Source organism: Loxodonta africana, chromosome 18 (genome assembly GCF_030014295.1).
Source record: "Loxodonta africana isolate mLoxAfr1 chromosome 18, mLoxAfr1.hap2, whole genome shotgun sequence".
In the NCBI taxonomy this organism is placed as follows: domain Eukaryota; kingdom Metazoa; phylum Chordata; class Mammalia; order Proboscidea; family Elephantidae; genus Loxodonta; species Loxodonta africana.
In genome coordinates this window covers 3814267-3834153 of record NC_087359.1, presented here as the reverse complement: position 1 = coordinate 3834153, position 19887 = coordinate 3814267, and the positions used below count along the sequence as shown (strand labels likewise).

Here is a 19887-nt window from a genome sequence, read left to right as displayed (position 1 = left end):
CTCTAAGTGTGGCTCTGGCAGAGTGCCGTGGTTGCTTAGTAATGTTTGGTGTGGGCCCAGGATCTGGAGTGGCAGCCCAGATGGCAAGTATCTCTCATTCCTGGAGAGTGTTGATTATTATACACAATAAAATGCAAGTGTACTAGCTGCAAAACTAACTATACCTGTATTGTTTGTAGAATATTATTCCAAATTCTGTGGAGAATCTTGCACAGAAAGCTTAAGGGGTGTTAACACCAAAAAATAAATATGTTGAATAGCTGATAATATTCTGAAGTGTTAAAAAAAAGAAAAATCCATTAAAGTGGCTGTTTGACGTAGGTCTATGTCTTAGTTATTTAGTGCTGCTATAAAAGAAGTATCACAAGTGGATGGCTTTAACAAAGAGAAGTTTATTTTCTCACAGTAAAGTAGGCTAAAAGTCCAAATTCAGGGTCTCAGCTTCAGGGGAAGGCTTTCCTTCTCTGTCAGCTCTGGAGGAAGGTCCTTGTCCTCAGCCTTTCCCTGGTCAAGGAGCTTCTTGGTGATATGAGGTCTCCAACTCTTTGCTTGCTTCCCTTTTATCTCTTGAGAGATAAAAGGTGGTGCAGGCCACACCCCAGGGAAGCTCCCTTTACTTTGGATTGGGGAGGTGACCTGAGTTAGGGTGATTGAAACATAAAATTACAATCACAAAATGGAGGACAGCCACAGTACTGGGAATCATTGCCTAACCAAGTTGATGCATATTTTTTGGGGGGACACAGTACGATCCATGACAGCCTGTAATATGCTTTGGAGTCAATTAATACAGTGCATGGCTTTACACTTAACAGATAGCAGAAGGGGATACCACCTGAAGAATCTGTAACCATTAACCTTGTCTTAAAATGATTATCAATCTTCACACTTACTCAGGGCAGCCAACTGATTTCCCTCAGCTTTATCACTCTTGTACTTAGCCCAGAGTCACCAAAGTCTAAATCAGCGGCGAACAACATGTAACCCAGGGGCCGCGCTCATTGGCCTGCATTTAACCCCAGGAATCCATCTTAAATGAGAAACTGAAGCCCAAGGAAGACCAAACTTGGCCAATTTCAGTGACCTTTAGTTGAATAAGTGAGTTTAGTGGTTGAGTCTGGTGGGGAGAGGAGAATTTTATCAGTTGGTTTGCAACTGTTTTGTAACTTAACTCAGATTGTCTCAGCCGGGGAACCTTTTTGAGTTGGGTGTGCCGTTTTTTTAATGTATTTAAAAAATTACACACATATAATAATATATTATATATTTATATATTTCACTGGTTTTGCTTTTCTAGAGAACCCAGCCTAAGACAGATACTCCTATATAACCAGCATATAGTACTCCACATAAGGAAATCAACATCAGTATAACTCTACCATACAATCCATGGACCCCACAGAAGTTTTCACCAACTGTCCCAATACCATCTACTTCCTTTCTGGTGGAGGGTTTTCCCAGCAATATGTTACTTTTAGTTGTCATTTCTTCCACCTGGAATGGTTCTTCCATCTTTTTGTCTTCTATGTCTTTTATGGTTTTAAAGAGTACAGGCTTACATTCTATATGTTTTGTGGAATGACTTTCAACTTGGATCTGTCTACATAATGTTTCCTCATTACCAGAACTCAGTCATGCATTCTTTTATTTTGGTAGCAGCTTTATTGAGATATAATCTGCATACTGTACAATTCATACCTTTAAAGTGTACAGTTCATTGGTATTTAGTGTATTTACTTATTTGTGCAACCATCACCACCATCAATTTTAGAACATTGCCATCACCTCAGAAAGAAACCAGTGCCCTTTAGAAATCACTCCCAAGCCCCAGTCCCTGGCAACCACTAATCTACTTTCTGTCTCTATGAATTTGCCTAGTCTGGACATTTCATGTAAGTGGTAGTCTTTTATGACTGGCTTCTTTCACTTAGTTTTTTTGTTTTCTAGGTTAATGTGTGTTGTAGCATTTATCAGGACCTCATTTCTCTTTATGGCTAAGTAATACTCCGTTGTATGTACCACATTTTGTTTATGTGTCCGTCTAAGGACATTTGGGTGGTTTTCACCTGTTGGCTGTTACGCGGCCTTGCTAAACCAGGCCATGCCTTCTGTCAGGAATGCCACGGAGACGATACCGTGCCCTTCTCAGTACCTCACTTCAGGAGGAGCATGATGTCGACCCATACCACCACTGGAGATGTTAACCTCGATTATCTGGTTATGTGGCTGTCTGCCAGATTTCTTCATTTTAAATATACCATTTTTCTTTTTGTGACGGACTAATGTTGTGGAGAGGGTTTCTGAGATCATGTCAATATCTTGTTCCTCATTAGATCTTAACCTGTCAGCCTCAAGGATCCATCAACATCTATGGCTTCAATCAGTCACCTGTATGACCGTTGCCAAACAGTGGTTTTGTTTCCGTCATTCCTTCTTACATTAGTTGGTATTGGACTGTAAGGAAGAGATTTTCCTTCTCCCCATTAATTGTTTTATTAATAAATTTATATCTCTATGAACTCAGATTCATATTTTATTCAGTGGGTGGTAATCTATAAATATTTATTTTAATACTCATTTGTTCCTAATTGGACCAGTGGGAACCCCTACAAGCTGGTTCATATGTCTTTCTGACAGGTCCCCATCATACACTGAGCATTTTTTATACTCTAGCACAGCAAAATGTTTTTTGTTTTTTTTAATTGATAGAATAAGTGGATAAACCCCAGTTCAGATACCATCTTTTCTATGAAGCCTTCTTAGCAGCCTTCAGTGTCCCAGTTTGTTAAAATCATTTAGCAGGGATTGTTTTTATTACATATTTGACATTTGCATGTAATTTATTGGGCTTATGAGCATGTGACCATGGGCACATTCCTAAGGTTGTCTATTCCTCAGATTCTCATCTATAAAATGGGGGTAATAGTACCTACTAGGATGGTTAGGAAGATTGAGTTTGTACAGGTAGAGTGTATGTGTGTACATAACATGTACATCCACACATTCACACACGTACATGTTCTCATATATACACACACACAAACACATTTATTCTCTCACACATACATATATACACATCCTTATATTCATAATTCTTAGAATGTCCCTAGGTTATCATGTTATATGAATATTGTTCTATACACATGTGCTCAGACACACCCATATACTCATACCCACAAACACACCCCTAAACGGATACATGTGAGCGTACATGCACAACTTTAGCAGGCAACTATACTATGTATAGCATAGTATGAGACCACTTTTTTTTTTTTAAATGTGTTTTCAGTGAAGGTTCACACAGCAGTTTAGGTTCCCATTCAAGAGTATCTGCACACGTTGTTCATTGCCATTGGTTTCATTCTTTGCAGTATGTGAACACACTCCTTATTTCTATTCTGTTTGTTCCCTTTCCTTTAATGTAGTTTCCCAGCCCCCTAACATTCTCATCTTTGTTTTAAAGTAATTGTTGACTGTTTGGTCTCATATAGGTGGTTTTTTTAAAGGAACACAGTACTGAGAGGTGATAGTCATTATTTTCCGAGCCAATTTGTTATTTAGCTACAAGGGGACCTCGGGGGTTAGTTTCAGTTCAAGGTTTGAAGAGTATCTCAGGGCAATAATCTTGGGGAGTCTCCTAGTCTCAACCAGTCCAGTAGGTTTCATTTATTTTGGTAGTCATTTGTTTTTGATACTCATACTTTTTTTTTTTTTTTAGGAATTTGAGGTTCTGTTCAATGTTTTATCCCATTCTATCAGGGTCCATCCATTGTGGCCCTGATTAGAATGGTTGGTAGTGGTAGCTGGGTACCATCCAGTTCTTTTAGTCTCGGGGTAAATGAGGCCATGGTTCGTGTAGTATGAGCCCACTTTTATGAAATCTGTATCTACTTATTATGCATGGAAAAATTGGGAGGAGATAAAAAGATCAACTGCTTATTCTGGCTAGAAGGAGTACGGGTGATTTAAGTTTTTTCAATTTTTCAGGTATTCTGTTTCGAACATGTACATATGTGTATATGTATATCTGTGTATATATACTTGAGGAAAATACTAAAAGTTGTTTTTAATATCGTAGTAAGCATGTACGGATATTAGACAACTGAACGCCTTTACACCTCTGAGGTGTCTTTCTCTCTTGAAATGTGAATTATGTTCTCTGTCTTGCCTACTTTGTGGGCACTTTGTTATGAATTTAAAAGAGATAAATATCTCTGTATTTGGCAATTGGGCATCCCTGTGGCTATATGGAGAACACAATGCTTTTCAGAAATGAAGAAAGATCATCTTTATACATATGTAAATTTAAACAGCAACAGTTGAGTCGGTTCTAGGTGGCAGTGTTTTTTTTAATGGTATTGATGGTGCTTGCTTGCTGAAAGCAAAGGGGAGTTGAAGCACTTACTGATAAAGATCAAAGACCACATCCTTCAGTACGGATTACACCTCAACATAAAGAAAACAAAAGTCCTCAGAACTGGACCAGTAAGCAACATCACGATAAACAGAGAAAAGATTGAAGTCGTCAAGAATTTCATTTTACTTCGGTTCATAATCAACGCCCATAGAAGCAGCAGTCAAGAAACCAAATGACATATTTCACTGGACAAATCTGCCAAAGACCTCTTTAAAGTGTTGAAAAGCAAAGACGTCACCTTGAGGACCAAGATGCACCTGACGCAAGCTGTGGTCTTTTCAGTCACCCCATGTGCGTGTGTAAGCTGGGCAATAAAAAAGGAAGACTGAAGAAGAATTGACAAATTTGAATTACTGTGTTGGCGAAAAATATTGAATATACCATGGACTGCCAAAAGAACAAACAAACCTGTCTTGGAAGAAGTATAGCCAGAACGCCCCTTAAAGTGCCGATGTACTTTGGACATGTCATCAGGACGGACCAGTCCCTGGAGAAGGACATCATGCTTGGTGATGTAGAGGGTCAGCAAAAAAGAGGAAGACTCTCGAGGAAATAGTTTGACATGGTGGCCGCGACAATGGGCTCAGATATAGCAAGTCTCCTGAAATGGTGCAGGTCCAGGCAGTGCTTTGTTCTGTTGTGCGTAGGGTCACTAAGAGTCGGAACCAACTCAGTGGCACCTAACAACAACAACAACAACAACAACAACGGTGAGCAGTGTAAAAATATATTAAGAAGTTTACATTTATCCTCACGATTTTTTACGGTTCTATTACTAATTTATTGGAACTTAAAATCTTATCTAATAACATTATTCAAATAATTTTTCCGTCAGGCATGGATGGGCAGAAGCCTTGGCAGGTATCAGAAGTTCACACATCAAATACATCTGCCCACATGCGTAAGTATTTTTGACCTTTAGGCTTTTCACTCAGAATCTGAAGAGGAATAAATAGTTTTGATGGCTTTGAAACTTTTGATAGCTTTACTTTTCAGGAAAAACATTTGAACCTAATTTTTTATCTTTTAATTATTCAGTATAAGAATAAAAATTAGTAGAATTTTTTAAAGCTAAGATTTAAAACTAAATGGTCTCAGTTAAATTGTTTTTGGTTTTTTTGTTGTTGAGAAATTTAAAATGTTAGTCTCGGTCAGTTTCACTTATAGCCAGAAAGTTTTTTTCAGATATACAAATATCTGTAAAGTTCTAACAATATCCATGATGTATCTCTGAAGGGAATTTACTTTCAGATTTTACTAGACGTCTTTATACGTTGAAAACACTCCTAAATTTTACCAATAAGAGGCAGTATGATGTATTGTGGGGAAAACGTAGGCTGGGAGTTAGACTCCCATGCAAATCTTGTATTTCCTTATTTACTTAAAGGTTCCTTCATAAAGCCATACGTAGCTAAGACCTAGAAAGTGAGCAAAAGTGTAGTCTGTGCATTCTGGAATTGATGCCCCAGTGTCTGTGCAATAAACATGCTCCTGTCCTTAGCCCAAGTCTCATATTGTACATCGCCAACAGCCTTAACTACTGGTTTCCCTCCTTATGTCTAGTTTGAAGTCTTGAATAAGAGTGTTGAGAAGGGACAGTGGTCTTCACTGGCCAGGCGTAGTCTTTCCCACAGCTGCTCTGGCTCAGTGCACATCGGAAGGCCAGGAGAGCAGAACTGGACAGGTGTGGATGCAGTGAAACAGCTCAGGAGACTCACGTATTAGGATCGTAGCATACCATATTGTGTGAACCTCTGTAACCACCTGTTTTTAATTGATAGAATTTATTAGATTTTATGCTTTGTTATACTGTTCTTATTTTGCTGGGTTTTTCTTTCCCATGTAGGCCGGTTATGCCTGTTACGTTAAATATGAACATGGCTATGCCTTCTTGGTAAGTAAGAATTTCTTTATTCAGTAAGAACCTCTTATTTATATTAGTTAATCTTTTATCAGAAGTGCTTATGTGTGCAGCAATTTTGAATTAGCTATTTTTAAATTGCGTAGTTAAATCGTTAACCTTATATTTGTCCTTTTATCTAACCAAGTTTTTGTACTTTACATTCAGGGTTAAACTTTTAAGGGGCTGCACCATCTGGTGGGAAAACGATAGAATGGGTGAATAGAAATATTTTGGGAAAATATCTCCTCTTGCTTGATAACCATTTGTTGATTTCGGTAAGCAGACGTTGGCAGGCACTCCGATTAAGCCACAGCCTCATCACCCTTCCAACCTTTGACCTTCCTGGAGAGCTGCCCATGTTAAAGGAAGCCACTTCCCCTTTCACCCTTTCCAGATAGTTTCTTCTTCCCTGTGGACCGTATGTAAGGAAGTGGGGTCTATTCTTCGTCCTCTGATCTACTTCCAGACTATGCTTCTTGGATACTCCTGCCATCAGCTCTTGTCATAGAATGATGATTCCGAGGCCTGATATGTATCTTTCTTTCCATCTACCTCCTGCCATCCTTTTCTCTTTTGGGGGCTACAGGATCCAGTATAATTGACCCTTTCAAACCTTAACTGGCTTTTCACTTCCTTGACCGCTTCTATTACCCAGTGACTTTCCTCAGTCAGCTTACATCATCCACAGTCATTCCCTGGGCCTTGTCACCTGAGACTCTCTCATCTGGAAAGCCATCAGTTATCTGTCCTTTGATCTGGCTTTCCTGTTTCCATGCTGTTTGTCTTGGACCTCATTCGGGCCTCCGGTCTGTTGTGCTTTCTGCTTTCTCATCCATCTCTGTACTTACTTTCTTACCTAAATTAGAGTCCTTGGCAACTTTTTCATGTTCTGACCCACCTTGGCTTTGGTTCCGTCATCTTTCTGTCTGGTGCAATCGTAATGCCAGAACAAAATTTTCTACCTGATGTTGCTGGGGACCATAATGAGACAATGGACAAGTGTATAACCTGGTAGAGAGCTAGAAAAGGCCAGCAGAATGTGGCTGGGGAGATCGTTATAAATGCATATGCTAGGTAGGTGTGAAGTGGCGTGTGCAGTCACAGGTTAAGGGAAAGTAGCCAGTCCATTGTATTGACTTAAGATTTAATAGAAGAGGGAAGTGAGTAGCTGGATTTGAATGCAGACTTCCAGGATTGTGGGTTAAGATCCCTGCTTGGGTGTAAGGTTGGAGTAGATAATTTCTGAGGCTGTTCTCACCCTTAAATTATATGGCACTGTGGCTTTTTGACGTTAGGACCTTATTGGAGTTAAAGGAACATACAGAATCTCAGATTCATGCGTTTGAACTTTTTCGCCTCTGTAAACATCTGAGTTGCATGTTCTAGATAATATCTCTGTTTAGCCCTTTTATCCAAACTACTCTGAGTTTAGAATCCCTTGGTGGCGTAAACAGTTATATACTCAGCTGCTAACCGAAAGGTTAGAAGTTCAAATCCACCCAGAGGCACCTTGGAAGAAAGGCCTGGTGATAAAATCAGCCACTGAAAACCCTAAGCAGCACAATTCTGCTCTGACATACGTGGGATCGCCAGGAGACAGAGCGGACCCGACCTGATGGCCATCCCCACCTGTCATTCTGGGCTCTTCTGCTCTGACGTACGTGGGATCGCCAGGAGACAGAGCGGACCAGACCTGACGGCCATCCCCACCTGTCATTCTGGGCTCTTCTGCTCTGATGTACGTGGGATCGCCAGGAGACACAGCGGACCCGACCTGACGGCCATCCCCACCTGTCTCATTCTGGGCTCTTCTGCTCTGACGTACGTGGGATCGCCAGGAGACAGAGAGGACTCGACCTGACGGCCATCCCCACCTGTCTCACTCTGGGCTCTTCTGCTCTGACGTACGTGGGATCGCCAGGAGACAGAGCGGACTCGACCTGACGGCCGTCCCCACCTGTCTCATTCTGGGCTCTTCTGCTCTGACATACGTGGGATCGCCAGGAGACAGAGCGGACTCGACGTGACGGCCATCCCCACCTGTCATTCTGGGCTCTTCTGCGCTGACGTACGTGGGATTGCCGTGAGACAGAGCTGACTCGACCTGACGGCCATCACCACCTGTCATTCTGGGCTCTTCTGCTCTGACGTACGTAGGATCGCCAGGAGACAGAGTGGACTCGACGTGACGGCCATCACCACCTGTCTCATTCTGGGCTCTTCTGCTCTGACGTACGTAGGATCGCCAGGAGACAGAGTGGACTCGACGTGACGGCCATCACCATCTGTCATTCTGGGCTCTTCTGCTCTGACGTACGTAGGATCGCCAGGAGACAGAGTGGACTCGACGTGACGGCCATCACCATCTGTCTCATTCTGGGCTCTTCTGCTCTGACGTACGTAGGATCGCCAGGAGACAGAGTGGACTCGACGTGACGGCCATCACCATCTGTCATCCTGGGCTCTTCTGCTCTGACGTACGTAGGATCGCCAGGAGACAGAGTGGACTCGACGTGACGGCCATCACCATCTGTCTCATTCTGGGCTCTTCTGCTCTGACGTACGTAGGATCGCCAGGAGACAGAGTGGACTCGACCTGACGGCCATCACCACCTGTCATTCTGGGCTCTTCTGCTCTGACGTACGTAGGATCGCCAGGAGACAGAGTGGACTCGACGTGACGGCCATCACCATCTGTCTCATTCTGGGCTCTTCTGCTCTGACGTACGTAGGATCGCCAGGAGACAGAGTGGACTCGACCTGACTGCCATCACCACCTGTCATTCTGGGCTCTCTGTTGTTGCTGGTAGGGGCCGTTGAGTCGGTTCCAACTCGTAGCGACCCTGTGCACAACAGAACGACATACTGCCCGGTCCTGCGCAATCACAATCGTTATGCTTGAGCCCATTGTTGCAGCCACTGTGTCAATCCACCTCGTTGAGGGTCGTCCTCTTTTCCGCTGACCCTGTACTCTGCCAAGCATGATGTGCTTCTCCAGGGACTGATCCCTCCTGACAACATGTCCAAAGTATGTAAGATGCAGTCTTGCCATCCTTGCCTCTAAGGAGCGTTCTGGTTGCACTTCTTCCAAGACAGATTTGTTCATTCTTTTGGCAGTCCCTGCTATATTCAATATTCTTCACCAACACCACAACTCAAAGGCGTCAACTCTTCTTCGGTCTTCCTTATTCGTTGCCCAGCTTTCACATGCATATGATATGATTGAAAATACCATGGCTTGGGTCAGGTGCACCTTAGTCTTCAAGGTGACATCTTTGCTCTTCAACACTTTGAAGAGGTCCAGAAAATTTGCCCAATGCAATGCGTCTTTTGATTTCTTGACTGCTGCTTCCATGGCAGTTGATTGTATGAAATCTTTGACAACTTCAGTCTTTTCTCCGTTTATCATGATGTTGCTCATTGGTCCAGTTATGAGGATTTTTGTTTTCTTTATGTTGAGGTGTAATCCATACTGAAGGGTGTGGTCTTTGCTCTTTATTAGTAAGTGCTTCAAGTCCTTTTCACTTTCAGCAAGCAAGGTTGTGCCATCTGCATAACACAGGTTGTTAATGAGTCTTCCTCCAACCCTGATGCCCATTCTTCTTCATATAGTCCAACCAAAAAAAACCAAACCCAGTGCTGTCGAGTCGATTCCAACTCAGATAGTCCGGCTTCTTGTATTATTTATTCAGCATACAGATTAAATGGGTATGATGCACACCTCTCCTGACTTTAAACCAATCAATATGCCCTTGTTCTGTCCTAACAACTGCCCTTTGATCTATGTAAAGGTTCCTCATGAGCACAATTAAGTGTTCTGAAATTCCCATTCTTCGCAGTGTTATCCATAGTTTGTTAATATCCACACGGTCGAATGCCTTTGCATAGTCAATAAAACACAGGTAAACATCCTTCTGGTATTCACTGCTTTCACCCAGGATCCATCTGACATTAGCAATGATATCCCTGCTTCCACGTCCTCTTCTGAAACCAGACTGAATTTCTGGCAGTTCCTTGTCAATATACTGCTGCAGCCATTTTTGAATGATCTTCAGCAAAATTTTGCTTGCGTGTGATATTAATGATATTCTATAATTTCCACATTTGGTTGGGTCACCTTTCTTGGGAATAGGCATAAATATGGATCTCTTCCAGTCGGGAGGCCAGGATGCTGTCTTCCATATTTCTTGGCATAGACCTCCAGCACTGCATCTGTTTGTTGAAACATCTCAATTGATACGTCATCAATTCCTGGAGCCTTGTTTTTTGCCAGTGCCTTCAGAGCAGCTTGGACTTCTTCCCTCAGCACCATCGGTTCCTGATCATATGCCACCTCTTGAAATGGTTGCATATTGACTAATTCTTTTTGGTATAATGACTCTGTGTATTCCTTCCATCTTCTTTTGATGCTTCCTGCATCGTTTAATATTTTTCCCATGGAATCCTTCACTATTGCAACTCGAGACTTGAATTTTTTCTTCAGTTCTTTCAGCTTGAGAAACGCCAAACGTGTTCTTCCCTTTTGGTTTTCCATCTCCAGCCCTTTGCACATGTCATTATAATACTTCATTTTCTCGAGAGGTCCTTTGGAATCTTCTGTTCAGTTCTTTTCAGTGACCTCTTGCTTTCTTCATGGATGATGTCCTTGATGTCATTCCACAACTTGTCTGGTCTTCGGTCACTAGTGTTCAGTGCATCAAATCTATTCTTGAGATGGTATCTAAATTCAAGTGGGATATACTCAAGGTCGTATTTTGGCTCTCGTGGACTTGCTCTGATTTTCTTCAGTTTCAGCTTGAACTTGCATATGAGCAATTGATGGTCTGTTCCACAGTCGGCCCCTGGCCTTGTTCTGACTGGTGATATTGAGCTTTTCCATCGTCTCTTTCCACAGATGTAGTCAATTTGAATTCTCTGTGTTCCATCTGGCGAGGTCCATGTGTATAGTCGCCATTTATGTTGGTGAAAGAAGGTATTTGCAACGAAGAAGTCGTTGGTCTTGCAAAATTCTATCATTCGATCCCTGGCATTGTTTCTATGACCAAGGCCATATTTTCCAACTACTGATCCTTCTTCTTTGTTGCCAGCTTTCACATTCCAACTGCCAGTAATTATCAATGCATCTTGATTGCATGTTCGATCCATTTCAGACTGCAACAGCTGATAAAAGTCTTCTCTTTCTTCATCTTTGGCCCTAGTGGTTGGTGCATAAATTTGAATAATATTTGTGTTAACTGGTCTTCCTTGTAGGCGTGTGGATATTATCCTATCACTGACAGCGTTGTACTTCAGGATAGATCTTGAACGCTCTTTGACGATGAATGCAACACCATTCCTCTTCAATTTGTCATTACGAGCATAGTAGACTATATGATTGTCCGATTCAAATGCCCAATACCAGTCCATTTCAGCTCACTAATGCCTAGGATATCGATGTTTAGGTATTCCATTTCATTTTTGACGATTTCCAATTTTCCTAGATTCATACTTTCGTACATTCCAGGTTCCCATTATTAGTGGATGTTTGCAGCTGTTTCTTCTCATTTTGAGTCGTGCCACATCAGCAAATGAAGGTCCCGAAAGCTTTACTCCATCCATGTCATTAACGTCGACTCTACTTTGAGGAGGCAGCTCTTCCCCAGTCATCTTTTGAGCGCCTTCCAACCTGGGGGGCTCATCTTCCAGCACTATATCAAACAATGTTCCGCCGCTATTCAAAAGGTTTTCACTGGCTAATGCTTTTCAGAAGTAGGCCACTGGGTCCTTCTTCCTAGTCTGTCTTAGTCTGGAAGCTCAGCTGAAACCTGTCCTCCATGGGTGACCCTGCTGGTATCTGAATATCAGTGGCATAGCTTCCAGCATCACAGCAACATGCAAGCCCCCACAGTACGACAAACTGACAGACACATGGGGGTCTGGGCTCTCTAGAGGAGCTAAACCAGGGAAGTGTGTATAGTTACATACAGAGAGAAATTTACTTCAAGGAAATGGCTCATGCAATTGTGGGAAAATGAGTCGTGCAATTGTGGGCTGGGAAACCCCAAATCCGTGGGTCAGGCAACAGGCCGAAGACCTCTGCTGTTTAAGATGGTTGCTGGAGCTGATGAACCCAAAATTAGCAGGTCAGGTCACGGGCTGGAGGCTTCTGCAGGCTTATGTCCCAAGAACCGGAGGTCGGGGGACAAAAAAAGGGCATGGACAAGAAAGCGAGCTTTGTCAGAACATCCATGTATATACTGTATCTATGTATTCCCCTTTCAGTCAATTGCTCACGTCAGATCACAAAATGGAAGGTGATTACATAGTATCTACCAAACCACTGAGAATCATAGCCTAGCCAAGTTGACACATAACATTAACCATCACACATCTGTATATTAGTTTGTTTATTGTGATGGCTTGCATCTTGCTACGATACTGGAAGCTATGTCACCAGTATTTCAAATACCAGAAGGGATACCCGTAGTGGATGAGTTTCAGCAGAACTTCCAAGCTAAGACAGACTTTAAAGAAAGGCCTGGCAGTCTACTTCTGAAAACTAGCCAGCGAAAAGCTGTGGGACGCAACAGAATATTGTCCGATATGGGGAACATCTAGCTCAATTGGCATCAGATAGTTTATAAAGAAAATGTTCTACATCCTACTTTGGTGAGTAGTGTCTGGGGTCTTAAAAGCTTGTGAGCGGCCATCTAAGATACTTTACTGGTCCCACCCCATGTGGAGCAAGGGAGAATGAAGAAAACCAAAGGTACAAGGAAGGATTAGTCCAAGGGACTAATGGACCACAAGTACCACAGCCTCCACCAGACTGAGTCCAGCACAACTAGATAGTGCCTGGCTACCACCGACTGCTCTGACAGACATTATAATAGAAGGTCCCAAACAGAGCTGAAGAAAAATGTGGAACAAAATTCTAGCTCTCAAAAAAAGACCAGACTAACTGGTCTTACAAAGACTGGAGAAACCCCAAGACACCCTTTAAGCCAGCACTGAAGTCACTCTTGAGGTTCATCCTTCATCCAATGATTAGACAGGCCTATAAACAATAATACACGTAGCTGAACCATGTATATGAGACTACGTGGGCACACCAGCCCAGGATCAAGGACGAGAAGGCAAGAGGGGACAGGATAGCTGGAGGAATAGAAATGGGGAACCCACGGTCAAGCAGGGGAAAGTGTTGACACATTGTGGGGTTGGCAACCAATGTCACAAAACAATATGTGTATTAACTGTTTAATGAGAAACTAACTTGCTCTGTAAACCTTCACATAAAGCACAATAAAAAGTTAAAAAAGAATACTCTCTGATACACTGCTGGAACATGAGCACCCTAGGTTGGAAGGCACTCAGAGTACACAGTGGCCACAGCAATGGACTTGAGCATACCAGGCAACGTTTTATTCTGTTGAATGTGGGGTTGTCGTGAATCGGAACCTACTTCATGGGAACTAACAAAAATATCAACAATGAGACTGAGCTTAGTAAAACATTTCAAAAGTAGATTTTCTAGAATCCCATGATTCTTTTAAGATTTTGCCTTATTTTGCAGGTTTGATATTATTGGGCTTTCACCAGATGCACAGGAAGATGAACATGGAATCAAACAAGCAGCAGAAAATGGTAAGTTCAGAAACATTTGATGACCAATGAAGCACTCGTAAATGCTTAGTAGATTGACAGGTTATGCACACCCGTGTATGTGTGTGTATATACGTATACGTATATATACATCTTTACCATTTCTTTTCTTGTGTGCTTTAAGTGAAAGTTTACAGTTCAAGTCAGTTTCTCATACAAAACTTTATACACACGTTGTTGTATGACCCTAGTTGCTCTCCCTGTAATGTGACAGCACACTCCTCCTTTCCACCCTCTAGTTCCCATGTCTATTCGGCAGCTCCCGTCCCCCTCTGCCTTCTCATCTTACCTCCAGACAGGAGCTGCCATTTAGTCTCATGTATCTACTTGAGCTAAGAAGCACACTCTTCACAAGTATCATTTTATGTCTTACAGTCCAGCCTAATTTTTGTCTGAAGAGTTGGCTTTGGGAATGGTTTTAGTTTTGGGCTAACAGAGAGTCCAGGGGCCGTGTCCTCTGGGGTCCCTCCAGTCTTAGTCAGACCATTAAGTCTGGTCTTTTTACTAGAATTTGGGTTCTGCACCCCACTTTTCTCCTGCTCCGTCAGGGACTCTCTGTTTTGTTCCCTGTCAGGGTGGTCATTGGTGGTAGCCGGGCACCATCTAGTTCTTCTGGTCTCAGGTCGATGGAGTTTCTGGTTTATGTGGCCCTTTCTGTATCTTGGGCTCATAGTTTCCTTGCGTCTTTGGTGTTCTTCATTCTTCTTTGTTCCAGATGGGTTGGGACCAATTGATGCATCTTAGATGGCCACTTGCTAGCTTTTAAGACCCCAGACACCACTTGCCAAAGTGGGATGCAGAACATTTTCTTAATAACCTTTGTTATCCCAATTGATCTAGATGTCCCCTGAAACCATGGTCCCCAGACCCTCATCCCTGCTGCTCTGTCCCTAGAAGTGTTTGGTTGTATTCAGGAAACCTCTTAGCTTTTGGCTTAGTTCAGTTGTGCGACTTCCCCTGTATTGTACCTAAGATAATTTTTGTCTACTTTATCTAGTTAGTGAATACTCCTCTCCCTCCCTCCCCACCCTCGTAACCATCAAAGGATGTTTTCTTCTGTGTTTAAACTTTTTCTTCGTTCTTTTTTTTTTGTCTTCGACAAAGAGATTTATTCTTTCACAGTCTAGTAGTCTGCAAGTCCAAATTCAGAGCATAGGCTCCAGGGGAAGGCATTCTCTTTTTGGCTCTGGAGGAAGGCCATTGTCATCAATCTTCCCCTGGTCAAGGAGCTTCTCAGTGCAGGGACCCCGGGTCCAAAGGACGCACACTCCTGCTTTTCATTCTTGGTGGTATGAGGTCCCCCAGCTCTCTGCTTGCTTCCCTTTCCTTTTATCTCTTGTAAGATAAAAGGTGGTGCAGGCCACACCTCAGGGAAATTCCCTTTACATTGGATCAGGATGTGACCTTAGTAAGGGTGTTACAATCCCACTCTAATCCTCTTTAACATAAAATTATTATCACAAAGTGGACAACCACACAATACTGGGAATCATGGCCCAGCCAAATTGATACACACATTTTTTGGAGGACATAATTGAATCCATGACATTCCACCCTTTGGCCCCCAAAAATCACATCGTTGCAACATGCAAAACATAGTCATCCCGTTATATCATAGCAAAAGTCTCAACTCCAAGTCCAAAATCCAAAAATTCTTCGGGTGTTAAATCTAGAATATAGGTTACCTGCTTCCAAAGGTACAATGGCAGAATTGGCACAAGCTAGATATTTCCATTACAAGTGGGAGAAACAGGAGGAAAAGAAGGGATAACAGGCATCAAGAAACTCAGCAGAACACGTTCATATTAGCCCTCAAGGCTTTGAAGATAATCCTCTGTTCTCTGAGACAATTTATGCAGTGATCCTGCCCTCCAGACCCTAGGTATTGGCCACACTGTCCAGATTCTGAGTGGAGGCCCCTCGACCCTGGGCTTCAGCTCTGCCTTCCAGGCCCACTGGAACAGCAAGTCTGCTCCCTTGGCTTTAGGTGCACAATTCTCCAAGTCCATCTGAGTGATGACTCCACCCTTGGAAACGCCAGAGGCCATGACTCTACCCTTTGAAACCCCAGAGGTCATGGCCATACCTTTTGAGACTGAGGCAGCTCAGCTTCTTATGTTGTCTCTTCAGCTTCAGCTCCCTAGTTTCTTGGCCTCTTGGCTCTTTGGGCCTCATGCCTGCATTTGCTCTGCTGGGGCAAGTGTTCCAAAGCTCTGTAGCTCCACCGATAGTGCATGGAGGTACCCCACTCCAGGAAGCCTCCTGCGCACAGGCACTCAGCTCTCTTGCTCCATAGGTCAGCTCCAGCACTGTGTGGTGCTGGTCTCTTGGTTCTGCTGCTGCAGGTTCGCTGCTGCTGCCGATCCTCTGCTGCTGTTTCTCACCATCTGTACTTTCTCTGATATAAACAGTTCTCCTCATTTCTGCCTGAGTCTGCTATCCATTCACAGTTTCAAAACTGCTTCTACGTTTTAGGTATCCTACTCTCTTGGTACCAAGTTAGTCATCTAGTGCTGCTGTAACAGAAATACCACACATGAATGTCTTCAACAAGGACAAGTTTGTTCTGTCATCACAGTCTGGTAGGCTACAAGTCCAAATTAAGGGTATAGTCTCCAGGGGAAGGCTTGCTCGGCTCTGGAGGAAGGTCCTTGTCATCAGTCTTCCCCTGGTTGAGGAACTTTTCAGTGCAGGGACCCTAGGTCCAAAGGACATGCTGCTGCACTTCATTCTTGGTGATACAAGGTCTCCTCTTCTTGACTTCTTATAATAGTGATCTCGTACAGCATTTGTCCTTTTGCGATTGACTAATTTCGCTCAGCATAATGCCTTCCAGATTCATCCATGTTAATGAGATGTTTTGCAAGTTCATCGTTGTTCTTTATTGTTGGGTAGTATTCCACTGTGTGAATATATCATAATTTGTTTATCCATTCATCTGCTGATGGGCACCTGTGTTGTTTCCATCTCTTTGCTGTTGTGAATAGTGCTGCGTTGAGCATGGGTTTGCATATATCTCTTCGTGTGAAGGCTCTTACCTCTCTAAGATATATTCCAAGGAGTGGGATTGCTGGATTGTATGATAGTTTAATTTCTAGCTTTTTAAGGATGCCCCAATCAATTTCCAAAGTTATCGTACCATTTTACATTCCCACCAGCAGTGTATAAGTGTTCCAATCTCCCCACAACCTAACACTTATTATTTTGTGTTTTTTGGATTAATGTTAGCCTTGTTGGGGTAAGACGGTATCTCATTGTAGTTTCAATTTGCATTTCTGTAATGGCTAATGATTGTGAGCATTTCCTCATGTATCTGTTAGCCGCTTCAGTGTCTTCTTTGGTGAGGTGCGTGTCCATATCCTTTGCCCCTTTTTTTATTGAGTTGTCTTTTTGTTGTTGAAGTTTTGCAGTATCTCGTAGATTTTAGAATTAGATGCTGATTGCATTTGTTGTAGCCAGAAACTTTTTCCCAGTCTGTAGGTTGTCTTTTCGCTCTTTTGCTGAAGTCTTTAGATGAGCATAAGTGTTTGATTTTTAGGAGCTCCCAGTTATCTAGTTTCTCTTCTGGTGTTTGTGCATTGTTAGTAATGTTTCGTATTCTGTTTATGCCATGTATTAGGCTCCTAGTGTTGTCCCTATTTTTTCTTCCATGGTCTTTATCATTTTAGATTTTATATTTAGGTCTTTGATCCATTTTGAGGTAGTTTTTGTGCATGGTGTGAGGTATGGGTCTTGTTTCATTTTTTTTCAGATGGATATCCAGTTGTGCCAGCACCATTTGTTAAAGAGACTGTCTTTTTGCCAATTAACAGACTTTGGGCCTTTGTCAAATATCAGCTGCTCATAAAATCAGCTGCTCATAGGTGGGTGAATTTACATCTGGATTTTCAGTTCTGTTTCTGTTTTTCTGAGTTTAAACCAATGTTTATTTTTCTATATTGCCTTGGCTTCCTCTCCATATGAAAGATCTATGCCTATATTTTTTAGTTCCCCTTTTTTGTTTTAATGTTGTCATCTTTTACATATTGACGTCTCCGTTTCTCTGTTTTTGGTGCTTTAGCTTTGGTTTAATTTTTTGGCCTCCCTGTCTGGGTTGATATCTGGTTGCTCTGCCCTGTGTTCTAGTCTTGGGTTTTTATCTGGTGTTAGTGATTTTCTAACCAGAGGACTCCCTTTAGTATTTCTTGTAATTTTGGTTTGTTTTTTGCACGTTCTTTAACTTCTGTTTATCTGGAAATGCCCTAATTTCACCATCATATTTGAGAGACAGTTTTGCTATATATGTAATTCTTGGCTGGCAATTGTTTTCCTTCAAAGCTTTATATATGTCATCCCATTGCCTTCTTGCCTGCATGGTTTCTGCTGAGTAGTCCAAGCTTTGTCTTATTGACTCTCCTTTGTAGATGACTTTTCGTTTATCCCTCACTGCTCTTAAAATTCTCTGTTTATTTTGGTTTGGGCAAGTTTGACTATAATATGTCTTGGTGACTTTCTTTTGGGATCTGCATTGGGTGGGGTTCGAGGAGCATCTTGGATAGGTATCTTCTCATCTTTCATGGTATCAGGGAAGTTTTCTGCCAACAAATCTTCAACAGTTCTCTCTGTATTTTCTGTTATCCCTCCCTGTTCTGGTATTGCAATTAGTTGTAGATTATTCCTATTGATAGAGTCCCACATAATTCTTTTTTTTTTTTTTTTCACTTTTTTAAAATTATTTTATCTGATTTTTCTTCAAATAAGCTTGTGTAAAGTGCTTTATCTTCGGTCTCACTAATTCTGACTTCTGTTGCCTCCATTCTGCTCTTATGACTTTGTATTGAGATGTCTCATTCTGAAATTTTATTGTTTATGTTCTGGATTTCTGTTTGCTGTCTCTCTATGGATTCTTGCAGCCTGTTAAATTTGTCACTATTCTATAATCTTCTTAAGTTCCTCTATTGCTTTGTCTGTGTGTTCCTTGGCTTGTTCTGTGTTTTGCCTGACCTCCTTCCTGATCCCTTGAAGAGTTCTGTATATTAATCTTTTGTATTCTACCTCTGGTAATTCCAGGAAATTCTCTTCCTCTGAAAGATTTCTTGATTCTTTGTTTTGGGAGCTTGCTGAAGCCATCATGGTCTGCTTCTTCAGGCGATTTAATATTGATTGTTGTCTCCACGTCATCAACAAGTTATTGTACTTATTTATGTTATGTTTGCTTACTGTGTCCTAGCTTCTTGCTTTGTTTTGATATGCCTAAATAGGCTGCTCATGTGAGCTAGTTTGATTATTGGCGCCTTTGAAGCTCTAACATCCTGTCACTGGGTGGTTAGATCTGTTACTAGGTATGTGAGCCCCAGAGTCCATTTTCTTTTCTTGTATGGATTCAGTTCAGGTGTCCAATTCAACTGTGGCTCTCACCTACAGTCCTGGACGGTCAGGAGTGATTGGTGTACGCACAGGTATCTGGCTGCAGCAGGGGCTCGCTCACTGAGCAAGGCAAGGGCCTGACAGCTGCCCCTGAGTGTCTGGGAGGAAAGCGTGTCCCTGTTCCCTAGAGCACGTAGGCGAGTGGGTTTTGCAGCTGAACTGTGGGCACCCAATGCTGTTGGCTGTAAGGGCTGGGAGGCACCACTTATTTTTGGACCCCTGTCTCGGGTGGCTGGGTGGTGTGGGTGGAGTCACCAGTCCTCAGGCCCCTGATTTGGGTAGGTGAGGACCCTGCTTAATAGACAGAGTGGTATCAGACGTCACAAACCTGCCACTCCACCATACAGCTGAAACAGTTGAAGTTTGGCTTCAGCTATACACCCTGTTACACTGTGCTAATGAGGGCCTACACTGTTGAAATGGGCCCACACAGGTCTATGCAGGGGTAAAGGCATTCGGAGTCCATGGACCCCTTATGTCTGTGCCTAGGCAAAGGAGCTATCCCTCCCTGAGTTCCCAT

The 19887-nt window shown here is 42.5% G+C and overlaps 1 protein-coding gene across 2 annotated transcripts in view; it reads left to right on the top strand.

The window, feature by feature from the left end:
* The window catches only part of LYPLA1 (lysophospholipase 1), a 54311-nt gene that overhangs the window by 10977 nt on the left and 23447 nt on the right, over positions 1 to 19887 (top strand). For both annotated transcript variants that reach the window (XM_064270416.1, XM_064270415.1), the window contains exons 3-5: positions 5253 to 5318; positions 6264 to 6311; positions 13873 to 13943. In XM_064270416.1, coding sequence (XP_064126486.1) covers positions 5253 to 5318; positions 6264 to 6311; positions 13873 to 13943 — 185 coding nt within the window. The remainder of the gene's footprint in view (positions 1 to 5252; positions 5319 to 6263; positions 6312 to 13872; positions 13944 to 19887) is intronic.